This window comes from Acipenser ruthenus, chromosome 26 (assembly GCF_902713425.1).
Source record: "Acipenser ruthenus chromosome 26, fAciRut3.2 maternal haplotype, whole genome shotgun sequence".
Taxonomy (NCBI): domain Eukaryota; kingdom Metazoa; phylum Chordata; class Actinopteri; order Acipenseriformes; family Acipenseridae; genus Acipenser; species Acipenser ruthenus.
Window position 1 is genome coordinate 7739179 of NC_081214.1, and position 19476 is coordinate 7758654.

The 19476-nt window shown below is 45.0% G+C and overlaps 1 protein-coding gene and 1 pseudogene across 5 annotated transcripts in view; one reads left to right on the plus strand and one right to left on the minus strand.

The window, feature by feature from the left end:
• Positions 1 to 8755: 8755 nt before the first annotated feature.
• LOC117430558 (myosin regulatory light chain 2B, cardiac muscle isoform-like) lies at positions 8756 to 11505 on the plus strand (annotated as a pseudogene).
• A 732-nt stretch (positions 11506 to 12237) lies between these two features.
• The window catches only part of LOC117430387 (collagen alpha-1(XXVI) chain-like), a 58730-nt gene continuing 51491 nt past the window's right edge, over positions 12238 to 19476 (minus strand). For 2 of the 5 annotated variants that reach the window (XM_034050379.3, XM_034050378.3), the window contains exons 8-14: positions 18792 to 18866; positions 18267 to 18319; positions 18045 to 18098; positions 17484 to 17519; positions 17087 to 17152; positions 14872 to 14956; positions 12238 to 14637 (exon numbers count right to left, since the gene is read on the minus strand). In XM_034050379.3, coding sequence (XP_033906270.1) covers positions 14483 to 14637; positions 14872 to 14956; positions 17087 to 17152; positions 17484 to 17519; positions 18045 to 18098; positions 18267 to 18319; positions 18792 to 18866 — 524 coding nt within the window. In that variant the 3' untranslated portion in view covers positions 12238 to 14482. The remainder of the gene's footprint in view (positions 14638 to 14871; positions 14957 to 17086; positions 17153 to 17483; positions 17520 to 18044; positions 18099 to 18266; positions 18320 to 18791; positions 18867 to 19476) is intronic. The other 3 variants (XM_034050380.3, XM_059000866.1, XM_059000865.1) reach the window with 3 other exon arrangements.

A 19476-nucleotide genomic window follows, 5' to 3' on the forward strand; every position in this document is an offset into this window, starting at 1 on the left:
TGTACAAAACAACATCCCTCTGCACACAGTGCAGTACAAAACAACATCCCTCTGCACACAGTGCAGTACAAAACAACATCCCTCTGCACACAGTGCAGTACAAAACAACATCCCTCTGCACACAGTGCAGTACAAAACAACATCCCTCTGCACACAGTGCTGTACAAAACAACATCCCTCTGCACACAGTGCAGTACAAAACAACATCCCTCTGCACACAGTGCAGTACAAAACAACATCCCTCTGCACACAGTGCTGTACAAAACAACATCCCTCTGCACACAGTGCTGTACAAAACAACCCCCCTCTGCACACAGTGCAGTACAAAACAACATCCCTCTGCACACAGTGCAGTACAAAACAACATCCCTCTGCACACAGTGCTGTACAAAACAACATCCCTCTGCACACAGTGCAGTACAAAACAACATCCCTCTGCACACAGTGCAGTACAAAACAACATCCCTCTGCACACAGTGCTGTACAAAACAACCCCCCTCTGCACACAGTGCTGTACAAAACAACATCCCTCTGCACACAGTGCAGTACAAAACAACATCCCTCTGCACACAGTGCTGTACAAAACAACATCCCTCTGCACACAGTGCTGTACAAAACAACATCCCTCTGCACACAGTGCAGTACAAAACAACCCCCCTCTGCACACAGTGCTGTAGAAAACAACCCCCCTCTGCACACAGTGCTGTACAAAACAACCCCCCTCTGCACACAGTGCTGTAGAAAACAACCCCCCTCTGCACACAGTGCTGTATAATTTGACTTTCCAGCAGTTTTAAGGGCCTGGAAAAAGGGTGGGGGAGGGGGGCAACTCATACTTGCAGTTTCAGTAAAATTATATTTTTACGTCAAATAAACTCTCATTTTAAAACTGCTGCAGGAAGGAGCAGCACTGTCATTATTGTCTCAAGCAGTTTCTGGTTAGTTTTATTCCTCTCTGAAATGTTGCATTTTCTTTTGATTTGCTAATGGTCTGTAATCCACTCCAGAAATATTTCCTCAGAAGTGGTGCGTGACATTGAGAGCAGAAACATTTAACCTCCTAATACAAGAACAGCAGGGTACATGCCAATACAAGCTGAGGGCTGTGTTACCAATGGGACAATAGACAGGTGGGATTGTAAAAGCTGGAATGGGGTTTGTGTGATCGTGTTACACATTGCACACTCAGGGTGGGACAATGCAGCCTCCTGCTTGTGCACAGTGAAGACATGTATATTGTGTTGAACCAGGCTCGGGGTTTTCTCTTAAAGGCACAGGACTGAATATCTCAAAGTAGCAGTACTGTCAAAGTCTCGAATTACTGTGTATGTACATAGTGGTTACTCAATAAAGAGTAAACCATAAACCATTGAATTTCTATCCAATGTTAAATCACTTTTCAGAAAAATAACATGAATACAGCCGTCATTCCTCATGCGTAGCAAACCGCTATTCAATACTTGTTCCATGTTTTCCAACAGTCCCCATCCCTTTAACTCCTTTTTCTGTAACAAACCTGAAATGAATGCATGCAAACTGAGAAGACATTGAGAAAGACTACCCGGGAGTCTCTTATAGTCATGGGGGGGTTCTTACAGTACTGAAGTGAGCAGCCTCATCATTTCATTGTGATGAAAAACTTTTGGTTCTTTTACATACGGAATATACATATCTTTCAGTACAATGCTCAGTTCCTGAGCTGTAGGTCTGTGACAGAGAAAGAATGAATCTTGGTTATAAGTCTCCCTCCCGACCTGTGAGCTGTGTAAAGGGAACAGTGTGCCAAGGACTGGATGGTCTGACAATTCATTCCAGGGAAAGGTGAAAGTCGGCCATCTAGAAAGGGGGCGGAGCCACAGTACACCAAGTCATCGCCGCAGACAGGTGATGTGGCAATCGCGGATTGGAGGAAACACGATTACACTCGCTAACCAAGGAGGCGTGGCTGAAGGTACAAAAGGGAATGTGGTAAAGAGAACTGTTCCTTTGTTATGGTTACGAGAGAACCACTGAAGGACCATAGAGTAACCGTGAGTGTTTCGTGTTTGTTTGTTTATCGTTTTAATTGTACTCGTTTGTTCTTGTGAGGCGGCTAACACGTACCAGGGGGGGTCGCTAAAGGCCAGCACCAGCCTGGACAGCACTGCACTACTGCTCACAAATAAATTGTATTTCACCACTCGCACTTACAAAGCACTCACTTTGGACTTGTGATCGTGTTTGTGTTCTGTGTGTGTTTATACCGTGTTTATTATTTCGGGACTGAACCCTGAGGTTTCACTGTGCAGTACTTACACAGCTGTGTATTGCCAGGGATTATATTTACAGTCGCCAAATGACCCAATTATTAAAACAAAGGATTGTTTGGACTGTGAACTTTGTTGTCTGTCATCTGTTTAAGCACTACATCACATCCACACCTGCACACTGTAAACCACTTTGCCACGCGGTCACACGGTCCGACCTAGACCATTGGACAGAGATTCAAGTTTAAATGTAAAGAACCCAAACATATTCAACACAAGAACGTTTCGCCTTTTAAAGGCACTAAAGGGACAGCATTGCCATCATTAACATACAAACCCCAGCCGCTGTTAATGTCAGTGATTGCAATACAATTAGAATCCACAGGTTACTACGCACTGTATTGATGTACCCTGCGCCACACCACTGTATGGACTGTGGAATGCTATGCTACAGATTACAATCTCACACTAGGAAGTGTAATTGACACTTCACATAACAGTGCAAGTCAAACGCTAGACAGCAATTCCTGCATCACAAGAACTCAGAGAAGCCCTTAGCTACTGCCTGCTTGTTTGTTGTCACTGACTCCCTGCCCCCCATCACCCCAATATAGCTCTTCTGTCAACCCCCCCCCTCCCCCCCCCAACGCATGCCTCGAGTGCCTGGCATTACAAACAGTTATCTCTTTTCCACTCTGAGGTCTATTGTCTAAACTCAGAGCAGGGCTATTTTTAGCCCTGGCTGTGTTAATGTGTATATATTGAGGAGGCTCGTGTGCTTTGTTTGGTTGACTGACGGGAAACTTTGCTAAGTGGAGACAAGAAATACCACATCAATATGGTAGGGGCATCTATCTGTCTGTCTGTCTGCGTGTGTGTGTGTCTGTCTGTCTCCGTCTGCCTTTCTGTCTGTCTGTCTGTCTGTCTGCCTGCCTTTCTGTCTGTCATATTATATAGACAGTCACTGTAAATGCATTAGCATCGTATATTATTGTGACAGGATTGACCGAGGTTTGAGACTCAGAGACAGTTTTAAGTTCAAAATAAAGTTTTTAATAAACAAAAAATACAAAATAAATAGGCACAAGGGCCAAACAAAAAGGTTTCAAACACAAAATAAACACAACAAAACTTACAAATAAAGCTTCCAGGCTGGGCGTTGCCTTCACTGGAACAGAAAACACAGCACAAACAAAACACTCCTTCTCCTTCCAGAACTCTCTCTACAACTCTCTCTCCAGCCAGGGCCTCTCCCCTGGCTTTTATTCCCTGTGGCTGGAGCCCAATTATTCAATAATTACTGATTAGTCAATTAGGGCTCCAGCCACATTCTCACATGTTTTCCTGGCAGGGAGGAATTTTAACCCCCTCCCTGCCAGTCCCAACCATGATCATAAAGACGGGGCAGTACCCCGTCACATATCCCCCCCCTTGTGCCAAGCACAACATGGCCTAAATGGCCACCTCCCCCCTCAGTCTCAGTCCCGGAAGAGGGGGAAGCACAGTGTCCATGGGGGTGGCCATGGTGGGACGTCCGGCACCACCCAATTCTTCGTGGCCGGCAGCTCCCTCTTCCGGGGCTCCGGCCACACACCATCTTGCCGCGAAAGTGCAGCTGGGGGAGCTGGTCTCCTGACCTCCCTCCCCCTCTTCATGGTCAGCAACTCCCCTCCGTGGGGCTCCGGCCACAGTGTAGCGACCCCAGGCGATGCAGGATCCCCGAAGACCCCAAGCGACGGCAGCAGCAGCGGACCCTCGGGAGGCGACGGCAGCAGCAGCGGACCCTCGGGAGGCGACGGCAGCAGCAGCGGACCCTCGGGAGGCGGGAACGGCGGCCCGGCTCCCTCTGGTGGCGGAGACGGGAACGGCGGCCCGGCTCCCTCTGCTGGCGGAGACGGGAACGGCGGCCCGGCTCCCTCTGCTGGCGGAGACGGGAACGGCGGCCCGGCTCCCTCTGCTGGCGGAGACGGGAACGGCGGCCCGGCTCCCTCTGCTGGCGGAGACGGGAACGGCGGCCCGGCTCTCTCTGCTGGCGGAGACGGGAACGGCGGCCCGGCTCCCTCTGCTGGCGGAGGCGGGAACAGCAGCTCTTCTCCCTCTGCTGGCAGAGGCGGAAACAGCAGCTCTTCTCCCTCTGCTGGCGGTGGAGGGGTAGACAGCTCCGACTGTTGCCCCTCTGCTGGCGGTGGAGGTGGGAACAGCCTGTATTCTTCCCCTGCGGGTCCCTTCAGCCCTAGGCCTGTGGGCTTCCCCTTCTCGGGCCGTGGACGCACCGACTCCTCCCTCTCGGGCCGTGGACGCACCGACTCCTCCCGCTCGGGCCGTGGACGCACCGACTCCTCCCGCTCGGGCCGTGGACGCACCGACTCCTCCCGCTTGGGCCGTGGACGCACCGACTCCTCCCGCTCGGGCTCCTCCCCCTCGGGCTGTGGACGTTCGGGCTCCTCCCTCTCGGGCTGTGGACGTTCGGGCTCCTCCCTCTCGGGCTGTGGACGTTCGGGCTCCTCCCTCTCGGGCTGTGGACGTTCGGGCTCCTCCCTCTCGGGCTGTGGACGTTCGGGCTCCTCCCTCTCGGGCTGTGGACGTTCGGGCTCCCCCTCTCTGGGCGACGGCAGCGGCTCCCCCTCTCTGGGCGACGGCAGCTTCTCCCCTTCTGGCTCTCGGGACGGCAGCTCCTCCCCTTCTGGCTCTCGGGACGGCAGCTCCTCCCCTTCTGGCTCTCGGGACGGCAGCTCCTTCCCTTCTGGCTCTCGGGACGGCAGCTCCTCCCCTTCTGGCTCTCGGGACGGCAGCTCCTCCCCTTCTGGCTCTCGGGACGGCAGCTCCTCCCCTTCTGGCTCTCGGGTCGGCAGCTCCTCCCCTTCTGGCTCTCGGGACGGCAGCTCCTCCCCTTCTGGCTCTCGGGACGGCAGCTCCTCCCCTTCTGGCTCTCGGGACGGCAGCTCCTCCCTTTCTGGCTCTCGGGACGGCAGCTCCTCCCTTTCTGGCTCTCGGGACGACAGCTCACCCCTCTCTGGCTCTCGGGACGACAGCTCCACCTTCTTTATTGGAATGACTGGGGCATCTCCCATATCTACCGCCAGGTAATTAACGACCATCAAGGCCAGCTCTGCGAAGGATGCCGGGTGATGCTGTTCCTCCCACTTTTCCCACCTCCCCCCATCTCGACGCCACAGCGTGTTGATAACTATGGGGAGGTCGTGGAAGAGGTCCGCCTCAGGGTGCATCAACCAGTCCCATATTTCCTGGGATGGTGGTGAAGGCGGTGATGTAGGAAGTGGTGGGGTGGCTGCCGAGGACGGGGTTTGCAGCTGCTCCTGGTCCCGATTGTGGGGGCATCCTGCCCAATTGTGGCCATCCACCTCACAGTACCCACACCAGTCAGCTGGTAGCCCATCTGGACAGGACCTCCACCGATGATCCTCCTTCCCGCACCAGGAACACCACGGGAAGAGGCTCGCTGGGTCCTCCAGCTGGGGTGGCTGTTGTTGCAACAGCCTACATTTCTTCGGCTGCTGCATCTCCTGCCTTTGCCGCTGTCTGCTCTTCTTCCCCATTTTCTCTTCTTTTTTCTTTAAAAAAAAAACTCCCAAAATTCAAGGAAAAAGAAAAAAAAAAAAATGACTGCTCTGAGCCTCCAGGTGGCGCTATCCCACTCTGACACCAACTGTGACAGGATTGACCGAGGTTTGAGACTCAGAGACAGTTTTAAGTTCAAAATAAAGTTTTTAATAAACAAAAAATACAAAATAGATAGGCACAAGGGCCAAACAAAAAGGTTTCAAACACAAAATAAACACAACAAAACTTACAAATAAAGCTTCCAGGCTGGGCGTTGCCTTCACTGGAACAGAAAACACAGCACAAACAAAACACTCCTTCTCCTTCCAGAACTCTCTCTACAACTCTCTCTCCAGCCAGGGCCTCTCCCCTGGCTTTTATTCCCTGTGGCTGGAGCCCAATTATTCAATAATTACTGATTAGTCAATTAGGGCTCCAGCCACATTCTCACATGTTTTCCTGGCAGGGAGGAATTTTAACCCCCTCCCTGCCAGTCCCAACCATGATCATAAAGACGGGGCAGTACCCCGTCACAATTATATAGACAGTCACTGTAACTGTCAATATGCTTATGCATAGTTCTGTATATTACAGCTTTCATTGTGCAAAAAAACATTCCAAGTAAAGCTGTAAAATAAGAAGTTAAATAATAAAACTGATTTGATTATTACACTGTGGCAGGGCGGTGTAAATAGTGTGTGGGGGTGGGGGGGTGCTTTTTATCAATCCCTGCCGAATACACGTGGGGGATGTAGCTATTCCCCAATTAATTAATTGAGTGCTAATTGGGGAATGGCCACATCTCTAAAAAGCAAGTCAAATCCTTTGCTTGGTGGAGGAGTTTAGGTGAGTTTGTGTGCTGTGCTGTGCTGTGCTGTGCTGTGCTGCGCTGCGCTGTGCTGTGTTGTGTTGTGCTGTGCTGTGCTGTGCTGCGCTGTGCTGTGCTGCGCTGCGCTGCGCTGCGTTGTGCTGTGCTGTGTTGTGCTGTGCTGTGCTGCGCTGCGCTGTGTTGTGTTGTGCTGTGCTGTGTTGTGCTGTGCTGTGCTGTGCTGTGCTGTGCTGTGCTGCGCTGCGCTGTGCTGTGCTGTGCTGTGCTGTGCGGTTGGAGTTGTGAATGAAGGTGAATGCCTATCCTAAACAGTAGTGTTTGTATTTTTAATTTTTTTTAAAAACCTTTTTATTTTGGCCCATGTGCCATATTTCTTTGTTTTTGTGTCTTTTGTTGAATACAAGTGTGTAACAGCGCTTTGAAACTGCAGCTTCTGTCTGTGGATCTGCTTTCCTGCCACTGTCCAGCCTTGACTGCAATGCTACCCTGCTACATACACATTCAACATCTGGGTGAGCTTCCCTGTACTGAAAACTCAACGGATGCAGCAGCAAGCACAACACAATGGGCAGCAGGGCAGCTCCCACAGGAACTGAAATTCATTTTGACAGCCTATTTTTTCTATTTTTAAAAAATTCTCATTACATTATACTTACATTTACTGCAGTAATGCAACCAAGCAAACAGCAGAGGGTATGAAACCTGAGTGCTTAAAATAACTTGAATGATATTACTTAGTAGGTTAGTGCTAGTTTTGCAAAATTAACTTTTCTTCTTTCAAAAAAATAGGACTGCATTTCAGACTTGAGAAAACCCTTTAAAAACATGCCCTAACATCAAGTAGAGTAGACGCAATTTTAGGATGATGCCTTCAGCGGCTGTTAACCTAGATCGTTGAAATTGACCTCAGTTACTTTCTACTGGAGTTTTTTTTTCAGTACAGCTATGGACATTTTGCAGTAAAAGTGCAAAGTTACAGGTTTTTTCCTTACTGTACTGCAGTATTCTGCAGTGTATTCAAATTCTTTGCAGTATTGGGACTTCATAAGTAAGGCTGTGTTTTTTTCACGGTCATCACAGATTTCACAATTTCCATGAAATGCACCCATTGTTGTGTAACATATAGTTCCCTGTGAAACTTCCCATTTCTGAAAAACGCAAAAATAAATCCATCAGTTTGCCTGATGCACTACCTGTTACACTGCATTTGGGAACCTGGCAGCTGCTGTGATTGAACACACACTACCTAGAGCTCCACGATTTCTTTAAAATATCTTCAGTGAAAAAGACACCAGCTGCAGCAAAGATCGGAAATATTTCTGCTAAAGATCGCTCTGTCAGTACAAGAAGGGGACTTTTAATGTGTCTGTTGTTATTTTTACATGTATTTATGTTTTCATTGTGTTATAATCGTGAAATATGTTGAAATACCTATTTTTATACTGTGAAATAACCATTTCTACTATGAAAGAATAGAGCCCTACAAATAATGATTTAATAGTATTGCACTGAATAAGAAACCTTCCTCATATGTTTTGGATTTACAGTATAAAAACAAACAGAGGATCCCTCTAAGTGTACAAGCTTTTCATCATGGTATTTTAGGACTTCTCATAATTCTGCCATTGACGTGCTGTATAGTATTTCTTTAGACTGGTAGTTATGGCCAAAAGTTTGGTATCACCCTATAGAATGAACTCATTTAAAGTCGAATGAAACCTGCTGAATAATGTTACGTTAACATATCGAATTAAATACTGATTTGTAATTTCCCATATACTTAACGAAAAACTAACAAAAATTGAAAAATGTGACATTTCGAAATCTAACATGAAATACTGTACAACTATTATGGCTTCCGGTAGACATTTGCGATATCATTTTGTAGTTTCTTTGATTGAAAGATGTTAAACAAAAGTTCATATAGTTTTTTAGTTTTTAAATGATGTCTCAATCCTAAAATTCTAGATGATGCAGAGCTTTTGGCCCTAGCTGTACAGTACATAGCTGTGCACACACATTATGTTTTGGTAGCAGTTCTAGTTACACGATTAACCTGCGCTGTTCCTTCCTCCCTTAGTCACCTAAGAAGGCGAAGAAGAAGGCGGAGGGGGCCAGCTCCAATGTGTTCTCAATGTTTGAGCAGTGATCCAGGAGTTTAAAGAGGTGAGTGGCCTGTGGCCCTGCCAGTACCACCGAATATTAATACCGTGCTTCTTTTCCACCCTCAAAGGTAATTTGAATTGTTTGTTTGCTTCAATATTGAGTTACAATCTTCCCTGAATCTGCCTTTACCCGGCTCTGAGATTGCTTTGAGCTTGTATGGCTTTCCTCATGCCAATCATTTGACAATAATGGGACCAAATTAAAATGACCTTCGAAGTTATAAATATCCAAGGTATGTGGTTGCATTTTATGTAGTTTTTTAAATAGCTACCTGTTTAAAATTTCTTCCTCCGTCTATATTGACAATGACAATGTCAATCCTGCGGGTGTAGTGAGAGTTCCTGGTGTTTCTTCTTCTCCTCAAGGCTTTCACCATTATGGACCAGAACAGAGATGGATTCATTACCAAAGAGGATCTGAGAGACACCTTCGCAGCGCTGGGTAATCACAGTCACAGCTCGGGAATATCACACATATCTCAACTGACATTCTCTTCTTCTTGCTTAGAATCACTTTGTACATTTTCTATTTCAATCAGCACATCCTGTGGCATTTATAGAGCTCTCAAACATGTCTTCTCTCAAAGTACAGCCGGTACACCAGAGTGTAGCCGTTAACCTGTCCCCCTGCAATGCTCTTTACAGGCAGAGTATTGCAGGGGGACAGGTTAATGGTTACACTGGTGTACCAGGTGGACTCAGAGAGTAGACATGTTTGAGAGCTCTAAAGAGGACACAGAGGTGCTTTAAACGTTTTAAAAACTCACCAGGATGTGATTACTAGATATACAAAGTGAATCTAAGCACGGAGAAGAATACAATAGTTAAGATAACTGGGATAGTTAATGCCTGTACCAAGTTTCTCTTTAAGATCTCGAGGAATCTTGAAAAATAGTCTGTTCTAAAAACTTCACTTCTGTACCAACAATCACCTGTGCTATCTTCAAATGTTGGTTCAAAGCACGTTTATAATGTGTTTGTGTACTTGTCTGGTATTGTATTATGTTTGCGAAGGAGGGTTAATCTGGATGTGTGCTTGGCAGGACGTCTCAATGTGAAGAGTGAGGAGTTGGAGGACATGGTAAACGAGGCCCCTGGAGCGATCAACTTCACCGTCTTCCTCACCATGTTTGGAGAGAAGCTCAAAGGTAGGTTCCTGTCTGTACGGTTTAGTCAATCCAATTCCAATTCCAAGTTCTATCAGGGGTAAGGAATTTCTGGGAAGGTACAGCAGCATGCAGCACAGAGTGCAGAGACTGAGGATCCCGCAGAGAGCACTCCATTTACAAGCATCTACAGGAGTGAAATGAGAATGAGCATTCATCTACACATGCTCAGACTGAAAGACCAACACAAGCTGTGTAAATCAGCTGTCATTGATTTTGTCCCTGAAGCAGTTTAAAGAGGCTACTAAAGCAGTACTGTACACAAGCAAGCATTAATGTTTGTCTTTCACCTGGAAACTACAGTGAAAGTAAAGGACTGTGACTGCATATCACGTAATCTCTATTTCCCTTAGGAAGCGATCCAGAGGAGACCATCATGAATGCATTTAAGATCTTGACCCTGACGCCATAGGTCACATCAATAGTGATTAGTGAGTACACAACGGTGCAAGTCTGTGCATCGATAGCATGGTCTGCACAGCTACCGGAGTATTTCAACATGCTGGAGCAGGAACTGAACACATTCATTTCCTTGTAGTCAAGCAGGGGGCTAAAGGACACAGTGGGCTCATTCTCTAGCCTCTCGCCTCCGGAGGCATGGATTCAAACACTGTCAGAAGTGAAATGAGTTTGATGGCCTCCAACTAGCATCTTAAAGACAATACAAAAGAGCCGGGCTCCTCTGCATTTGTGGTTTTAGAGCTTTTAAGCTCATCTCACTGACTGGGCAATCCATAACGGTAATGTATCACACAACACTGCCCACTACACCAGTCCCCACTGTCACTGCCAGTATATGTTATTATTTGACTCAGTTAATACTGCAACCCCCTGTGAACCCCCCTAGCAAAACATCCTGAAAAGATGATGGATTATGAAGCAATTGCATCTTCTTTTGCAGTATCAAGACAATGCTGATGACAAAAGCAGACAGATTCAGTGAGCAGGAGGTAAGAGCACCATCAGAGCAATTCTGTTGATAAAACTTTGAAGTTCTTGAGAACCCATCCATGAACGCCAGGTACAGCAGACCTTGTGAGGCATATTTATTATAGATCTTTTATGTCTCGGGTCTAATACGTATTTAAAGTAAGAATACAGTTCTTATCCAAGCGGGGTCGCAGGTTCTTAAGCATGTGAGCCATTGTAATATTAGAATGGCTCAATTTAGCAATATCTTTGACACTTTTGCCCTCCTTCCTTCTTCTCCAGATCCAGCAGATGTTTGAGGCGTTCCCCCCCGACGTCTCCGGAAATCTCGACTACAAGAACCTGTGCTACGTCATCACCCACGGAGAGGAGAAGGACCAGGACTGAGCAGGAAGTGATGTCATCAGTCTTCCTGTCTGGAGATAGTGACAGTTTACATCCCTGGTACTAACAAAAGGTGTAAACAAACGGATTCCTTTGCCAGTGTAACCTGATCTCTTTATCGTGCATTGCTGCTTTTACAAAGAGATCTGCCCCAAATTCAGCACCGATTAGAAATTAATAACTAGGATTTTTTCAAAGGTTGATAAATAAATGTTAAAAAAGCTCTGGAACTAAAGAAAGAAAATCCTGTTTTTTGCATATTTACTGTACTTAACTCCCTGAACTGAGCAAAACAGAATATAAAAGGTGTGGAATCAGAGCAGATATACAGGTATGAAAATGATAAATGTCAATATAGGTACTCGTTTTTAACTTATGCACAATGAAATCAGTCACCTCACTCTCTCCCAGTATCAAAACCGTTCCATGTGTGTGCAGTGCACTGCGCCTTTCAGTATTGTTTTTGAACACAAACGATAATAGACCAATCAGGGCTGACTGTCACAACAGGGGTGGGATATTTTATAAGCCTCACGGTTGCAATCCCACGAGGGTGGGAACACATTAGACACAAGTGTATACACTAGAGTGGCTATTGAAAACGAATATCAATTTTGGAATCTCTGTTTTTCTTTCATGGTTTTAGAAGATGTAAATCCCACTATCCTCCAGCAGTGGGATGAATAAACACAGCAAACTGAGACCACGCAGCTGTGGCATCACTTAGACCTCACTAAACATCTTTGTATCCACAAAGAGAAATGGATCCCATATTCAAAAACTCAAATAGACACAAAGGGTTAGAATGAGCAATCCATCCCACAATGGCAAGTGAAATGATCTATTCACCACCACCACCGCAGACGACTGCCATAACTGCAGTTCAGGTATACCAACGTATTTAGAAAGTAAAACCGATAACACATTTCAGAGTGACACACAAGGGTATAACAAACTCAACTCAAAGAGGTTTTATTAGAGTGTTTGGTTTCTCAGTGCAATACTGAGGGTTCCGATTGCCCTCCAATGCAAGATGTATATAAGTCCATATGCAAACAAGGCGGCAGAATGCTTTACACATACAAGCAGGCTACACAGCAAGCGTACACATCAGCGATTACAGTACAAGCAATAGGGGCTGGCCCTGCTGCGGCAAGCTTTCAAAAATTCCAATGTAATTAAGCAGTATGAACAGGCACAGAACTCCCTAATATACAGAATTAACAACCCTTAATCAGCATCTGTGAAGAAACTGCACCAGCTCCCATTAGCTTCATCACAATGATACAAGTACAGCATGATAAACAATCGTCACAAAGGCTCCCGTTGATGCACAGCACAGCAGCAGCAGCAGCAGAATGGCTGATTCGGTTAAACGAGACAGAGCAGAAGCAGTACAGAAATTACTTTAAAATCCAGTCCAAAGCTCTTGTCATACAACAGCAAGAACTAAACAACGCATGGAGTGTACTTGCTGGTAATCAACCTTCATTCTCTCGCACATCCACCTGGAAGACTGATATCGCCTCATAAACTCTGCACCCTGTAGGCATCGCTTACATACATTATTTTATTTGCGCAGTAACCTAAAGGCATGCGGTTGTATTGAGACGACCCAGTTCTCAGTGTTTGAAGGGACTTGGCTGTGCCTGTGTTATTGCTTTCTTACACAGAACGCAATGCAACACTGGGGTAAAGTGTGATCTCGTTTTCAATAGGAAATCAACATGGACATTCTGTGTTCCCGAAGCACTGGTCGTAATGAACAGCGCCTCACCACAGACACTGGATAAGATCTAGTGTTCACTTTGGAAAGGGGATGCCATGCAATTTCCATCAATCTGAAAAATATAAGCAACTCATTTCCGGGTGTTCACACAAATCTCCTAAGAGCTTAATAAACCATAACTGAGAGAATGAGCCATTCGTAGCTTGCCCTTTGTAAAAGCGTGTACTTAGTCATGTCCGAATATTTACAGCAAACATCTAGTGATCAGTCTGGGGATTTAGTGTGATGATACCGGATCAATAAAGCCATTATAACTCCAACGTGCAACTGCTTTACAGTTTTGAATGATGAATTATGAATGATTTGTGACTACTTTGTATTTGACCTATGCTTCCAAATCTTCTGAAATAATCAGAGCTTTTTTTCATAAAGAAGAAATCTGAAGTGATAAATTAGGGATGGAGACTCCTGTTGCATAGCAGTTTCACCCATTCCAGGTTTTACTATGAGCTTGATTAGCCACAATGCATAGGTAACAAGATCAGGTGTGTTCTATTAAACTCATAGTAAAACCAGGAATGGATCAAACTGCTGTGCAATGGGAGTCTTATTTCCATCCCTTATTTCCATACCACGGCTGGAGTTTTGATAGAGAGTTACACAGGAATATCACATGTAGGAATCAGAATGCACTAATGAGTAAAAATATCAGCAATACTTTTCAGAAATGCATGAATACGCACACTGCTAACTGACGGAATACATTCACAGTATGTTGAATAACTTCTGGTAACAAATCCATACGTTTAATATATATCCATGGCCTCTCCAGCGATAAAGAATGTCCGTACCAAGTGCGATCTAAATTGGATGATCATTTTAGATGTTTCTATAAATGGAAGTGGAATATGCAAGTTGCAGATATTCTGTAAGTTTCCAGAACCCACATTAATTCAGAAATACGGCACTCTAAGTTTAAATGAAGGCCAAATATACTGTGAAACAAGAAACGCAGCAGAGACACGCTCTGGACAATTTTAGGGCAGGAAATATTAATATTTGTGGTATGCTCAGTAGGACAACAATATGAATGTCAAGGCTTTGCATTGGAAATTAAAAATAAATGTTCATTTTGTTGGCATGCATAAAACAAACAGGAATGTAATGTGGCAGATCCAGTACTGACATTAGCCCACAAAACCAGCACCCAATTCAGCACAAACTGTCAGGCTCTGCTCAAGAGAGGCCCAGGGCTGGGGGGGTTCAGGTCAGATTGAGATGCTACTGTACAAATTTGTGACACGCAGATTAAATCGATTTAAAAAAAAAAGTGTATAAGCATTTTTTGGTTTTACAATATAGATTAAAAAGATTCCCTTTTGTGCCTGGGCTGTCACAACTTTAGCGAAGCCCCCTGCTGGCTAATGTGTGCCGTTTCATCCGGAGCTCTCGATGCATGCCTCCCAGGCAGGCTACTCGCGGCCCCGCCCCTCACTGTCCTGTCCAATCAGATTGCTGTCAGCCAGGAGGAGGTGGTCCCACCCCGCCCTCTTCATCTTTATGCTGGGAAGCTGGGTGGATCCTGATAGATCCAATCCGGAGCCAGGCTCCACTGAGGAGGTGGGGTCTGAAGAGAAGTAAAAGAGTTAAACAGAGTGTGTGTTATCGAAGTCGGGTACACCACTACACAATGGATCACACACTCACATCTTCACACTGTGATGACATCATTCCCTACAACAGCTCAGGTCATTTTAAAAGCTTCACCTCCAACCATTGCTGACAGTTACGGGACCCAAACCAAACTACAACAGGCTGCGGTCCAGCCAGGTCCCCAGGTCAGCTGACCTGCGCCCCTCACCGTGGATGCCGATCATGTGCTCCAGGATGAGAACTCTCTCGGCCAGGATCTTCAGGGCCTCCCTGAGCTGCTGCACCCCCTCGTCCTGCAGAGAGAGGCAGCAGAGCCAGTGACACGCCCTTATAAAAGCAGCAAAGAGCAGTAAAAGCACAGCAAAGTGTAAATAAGCACAGTGAAAGCATGCTAAAGCACTGTAAAGCCCAGAGAGGTGTGGTAGATCATTGGTAAGCACTGTAAAGCACAGAGGGATGGTAAAGCATAGGGAAGCATTGTAGAGCACAGAGAGGTCTGGTAAAGCATAGGGAAGCATTGTAAAGCACATAGGGATGGTAAAGCATAGGCAAGGATTGTAAAGCACAGAGAGGTATGGTAAAGCATAGGGAAGCATTGTAAAGCACAGAGGGATGGTAAAGCATAGGGAAGCATTGTAAAACACAGAAAGGTCTGGTAAAGCATAGGGAAGCATTGTAAAGCACAGAGAGGTCTGGTAAAGCATAGGGAAACATTGTAAAGAACAGAGAGGTCTGGTAAAGCATAGGGAAGCATTGTAAAGAACAGAGAGGTCTGGTAAAGCATAGGGAAGCATTGTAAAGAACAGAGAGGTCTGGTAAAGCATAGGGAAGCATTGTAAAGAACAGAGAGGTCTGGTAAAGCATAGGGAAGCATTGTAAAGCACAGAGCGGTCTGGTAAAGCATAGGGAAGCATTGTAAAGCACAGAGAGGTCTGGTAAAGCATAGGGAAGCATTGTAAAGAACAGAGAGGTCTGGTAAAGCATAGGGAAGCATTGTAAAGCACAGAGAGGTCTGGTAAAGCATAGGGAAGCATTGTAAAGCACAGAGGGATGGTAAAGCATAGGCAAGGATTGTAAAGCACAGAGAGGTATAGTAAAGCATAGGGAAGCATTGTAAAGCACAGAGGGATGGTAAAGCATAGGGAAACATTGTAAAGAACAGAGAGGTCTGGTAAAGTATAGGGAAGCATTGTAAAGAACAGAGAGGTCTGGTAAAGCATAGGGAAGCATTGTAAAGAACAGAGAGGTATAGTAAAGCATAATAAAAAACAAATCATGATAAATTAACCCTTATGAAAGTTTCCCATAATAAAAGCACAGCAAAGTGTAATAAAGCACAGTGGAAGTATGGTAAAGCATAGGCAAGCACTGTAAAGCCCAGAGAGGTGTGGTAAAGCATATTAAAAACATGGCAAACCAGGGTAAACTATGGTAGTGCAGAGTACAACCATTGGAAAAGCATGGGAAAACTGCAAAATTACATTACAAACTTTTATAAGGATCAATATGGCTAAATTAAGAAATACTAGTATTTCATTCTTCATAATTTCAATGACAAACATTTTGACTAGAAGGCTTTTCGCACTGTCTTAACTAGTTCAAAGATAGAGCATGCTGTAAAAATTGTGTGTAAGGATTTTTGGGGTGCTAAATTCACAAGCGTTTCATTTTCAGAAGCGGACACATTGCGAACGCTTTTTCCAGAGACGAAGTTTATCAATACGCAATGAATGTCTGGGGGAAAAAAGAAGTAAGACAGATGTTACACGGGACAACTCTGTCAATACTGGAGGAACAAAAGAATACCTAGAGGACTACCACTTCAAAATGACCCGACCATGATCTAACCAGACAAGAGATTAGGAGTTTACTGCAGGAAAAATGTGCTCTCAGATTTACGGGGGTTGAGTTTGAGGGTACCCCACGTCAAAATCTTTTTGCACAATATATGTAAGTACACAATTGTATCAGAAAAGGGTTAGGATTAGGTTTAGAGTTAGGGTTGTAGTGTACAAAAAGATTTACACATTAAGTACATTGTAACTATGCATAATAACATTGTAATGATGTGTAAGTACACATGCATTTACTAAGGAACACAATAATTAGAGACAGCTAATGTAAATTGTTACCTTTATAACTGCATTATTACTTTGTCGTTTTCCATATAAAGTATTTCTTCATATGCACATAAATGTACACATGTAGTACAGACCTCAGGAATGTTTAAACATCCACAATGGCTTTTCTGAGTTACAAACATTCCAAACGAGTTCCAGTTTAAAGCTATGATGTTTATTCCGTCAGCGGCATGTACTAGAACGATGTCATAGCTCAGTGCTAGAATGATGTCATAGCTCAGTGCTAGAACAATGTCATAGCTCAGTGCTAGAATGATGTCATAGCTGAGTGCTTGAGCCCACCTCCTCACTCACCTCCCCTGCTCTCTCTCCCGGCTCTCCCATCTCCCCTTTCAACCCGGGTTCTCCCTGCAATTACATGGGCAGCATTAGAACACTGCACTGTCAGCCAATCACACTGCTTGCAGAGGGACCATTATCTCCCCGTGTACATTCCAAAGCATTCTGATTCTGAATTCCATTGCTTACAACACAGCTCCATCTCCTCTGAATGGCTAAATTACTACAAGTTAATATGATGTGTGTCGGGTGTCTCTTATTGTCAAAACAAGCAATCATCTCGTGCAGTTTGGGTTGAGTGGTTTGGCTGCTCAAACTGGACAAAATGATTTCTCTATAGTAAGAGACAACCTACACACTATGTAATGGGAGCTCCTGTCCACAGTTGGCTCATACTTACAGGCAAGCCCACTTCCCCTGTCCTTCCTGGCGGCCCCTATTGAAAGAACCGTAGTCAGTACACACAGCTACTGATAATATAAACAATGCATCCCAGGGCACAACTGAAGGAGAATTTCATTTCAGATCCAATGGCTTGAAAACTGTGAAATGGACATCTGTATTGAAGATCTGAATTCTCGATTCATCCAGAGCTACAACAACGTCGCAGTGAAATGGTTCATTTTAACTGGACACCACCTAGAATCCTAGAATGGAACTTTATTAACAGAATCATAGAATACAGCAGAGTACCGGCGGTGAAGACACTAAGTCAAAGGGTGTGGTCTGCATCATTGAGGTAAAGCAATGCGTCAGTGAAAGAGCTCTTTGTGACCGGAACTTAACAAAGAATACTGAATAATGAATACAGCTGCAATTACTAGCTGTAAATCCAATGAAATGTGTACGTAGAACACCTGAGGGGTGTGAAGGTCAGTTCAGCCACAGAAAATGAATAAACAACTGATTCATTTTACTTTTGAATTTTGAATTACATTTTCCCAGCTCTATTTCTGCTCACCCTGTCTCCCACCTCTCCCTTTGCACCTGGCCGGCCAGGAAAACCTCCCTCTCCCTGGAATACAAAGAAAGCCAGCGGCTCCGTCATTCCAAAACACAACGGCAGTTTACAAAAACGCTTCCAAATTAATCATTTGTCAAGAAGACAAGTAAACTGGTGATTTGACAGTATCAAATTCTTTCACGGATATCTGGAATGATGTTCCATTTCCGCTGTACTCACATCACGCCCGGGGGGTCCTGGGGCCCCTGGGGGGCCGGCTGATCCAGAGGGGCCTGTAGGGGGGATTCAAATGTATAGCGTGAACCAAGAAAGCAGCCCTACATAAAGCTCCAGCACAAAGTTTTGTCTCACTTAGAATTTTAGGACTGAGACATCATTTAAAAAAAAAACTATATGAACATAATTATGATCTCTTATGTAAACATCATGTAATTAAAGAAACTACAAAATGATATTGCAAAAGTCTACTAGAAGCCATAAGAGTAATACAGTGTTTCATGTTAGATTTCGAAATGTCACGTTTTTCAATTTTTTTGTTAAGTATAACTTAACATTATTCAGCAGATTTCAATTGACTTTATGAAGCTCAATGTGTTAATTCTACAGGGTGGTGTTGTAGTACACAGGAATTAGCAGAGAGACTCTAAAGGATATATCTGTAAAAGAGAAACCTTTGAGAGGCGACACACAGCTTTTACCCTCCCAGCTCTCTCCCCCAGTCTGCCCCACGCTTGAGGTGCGTACCTGGGGGGCCCTCTGGTCCTGGGGACCCTGGTCTTCCAGTCTGAGTCTGTGTGGGGGGCAGGGGAGACTCCCCATCTGTATGCAAACACAAAGAAGCCACATTAACTAGCGTTCTCTCATAACAACACATTATTCAGGCAGACAAGTGTTGGAACATATATGTGTTGCTGTCCTTATGTTCTACAACAACTTGTCAGATGTCAAATGAATTCCTCCAGCTCAGGTGTGATCTGTCAGTGTACATTTTGGTTACAATGACGAGATTCTAAATGGACAGCCCTAGCCTTGTGAAAGTCTCCCCTAGTAAAAGCAGAGCAAAGTGTAGTAAAGCATACTGAAAGCAGTATAAAAGCACAGCCAGGTAAAGCAAATTAAACAGCAAACCAGGGTAAACCATGGTAAACGCACAGTATAACCATGAAAAAAGCAATGGCACAGCCTGTAGAGATTTTTAACTTGGCACAGCAAAGATGCAAAAACATGTGTCTTCTAAGGATCCCAGTGTATCCATATCATGCTCCCTCCTGTTTCTTGTAAACACTGCATGGGGTCTGGAACACTTTGATAACAGTGATGCAACACAATCCAAACCCACTTTGCACTATCCCTGGTAACAGGCCTGCTCGTCAAAATGTGCGTCATTGAACTTTTGAAGTTTCTTTCACTACAGTTCTGTCTGTGCTCA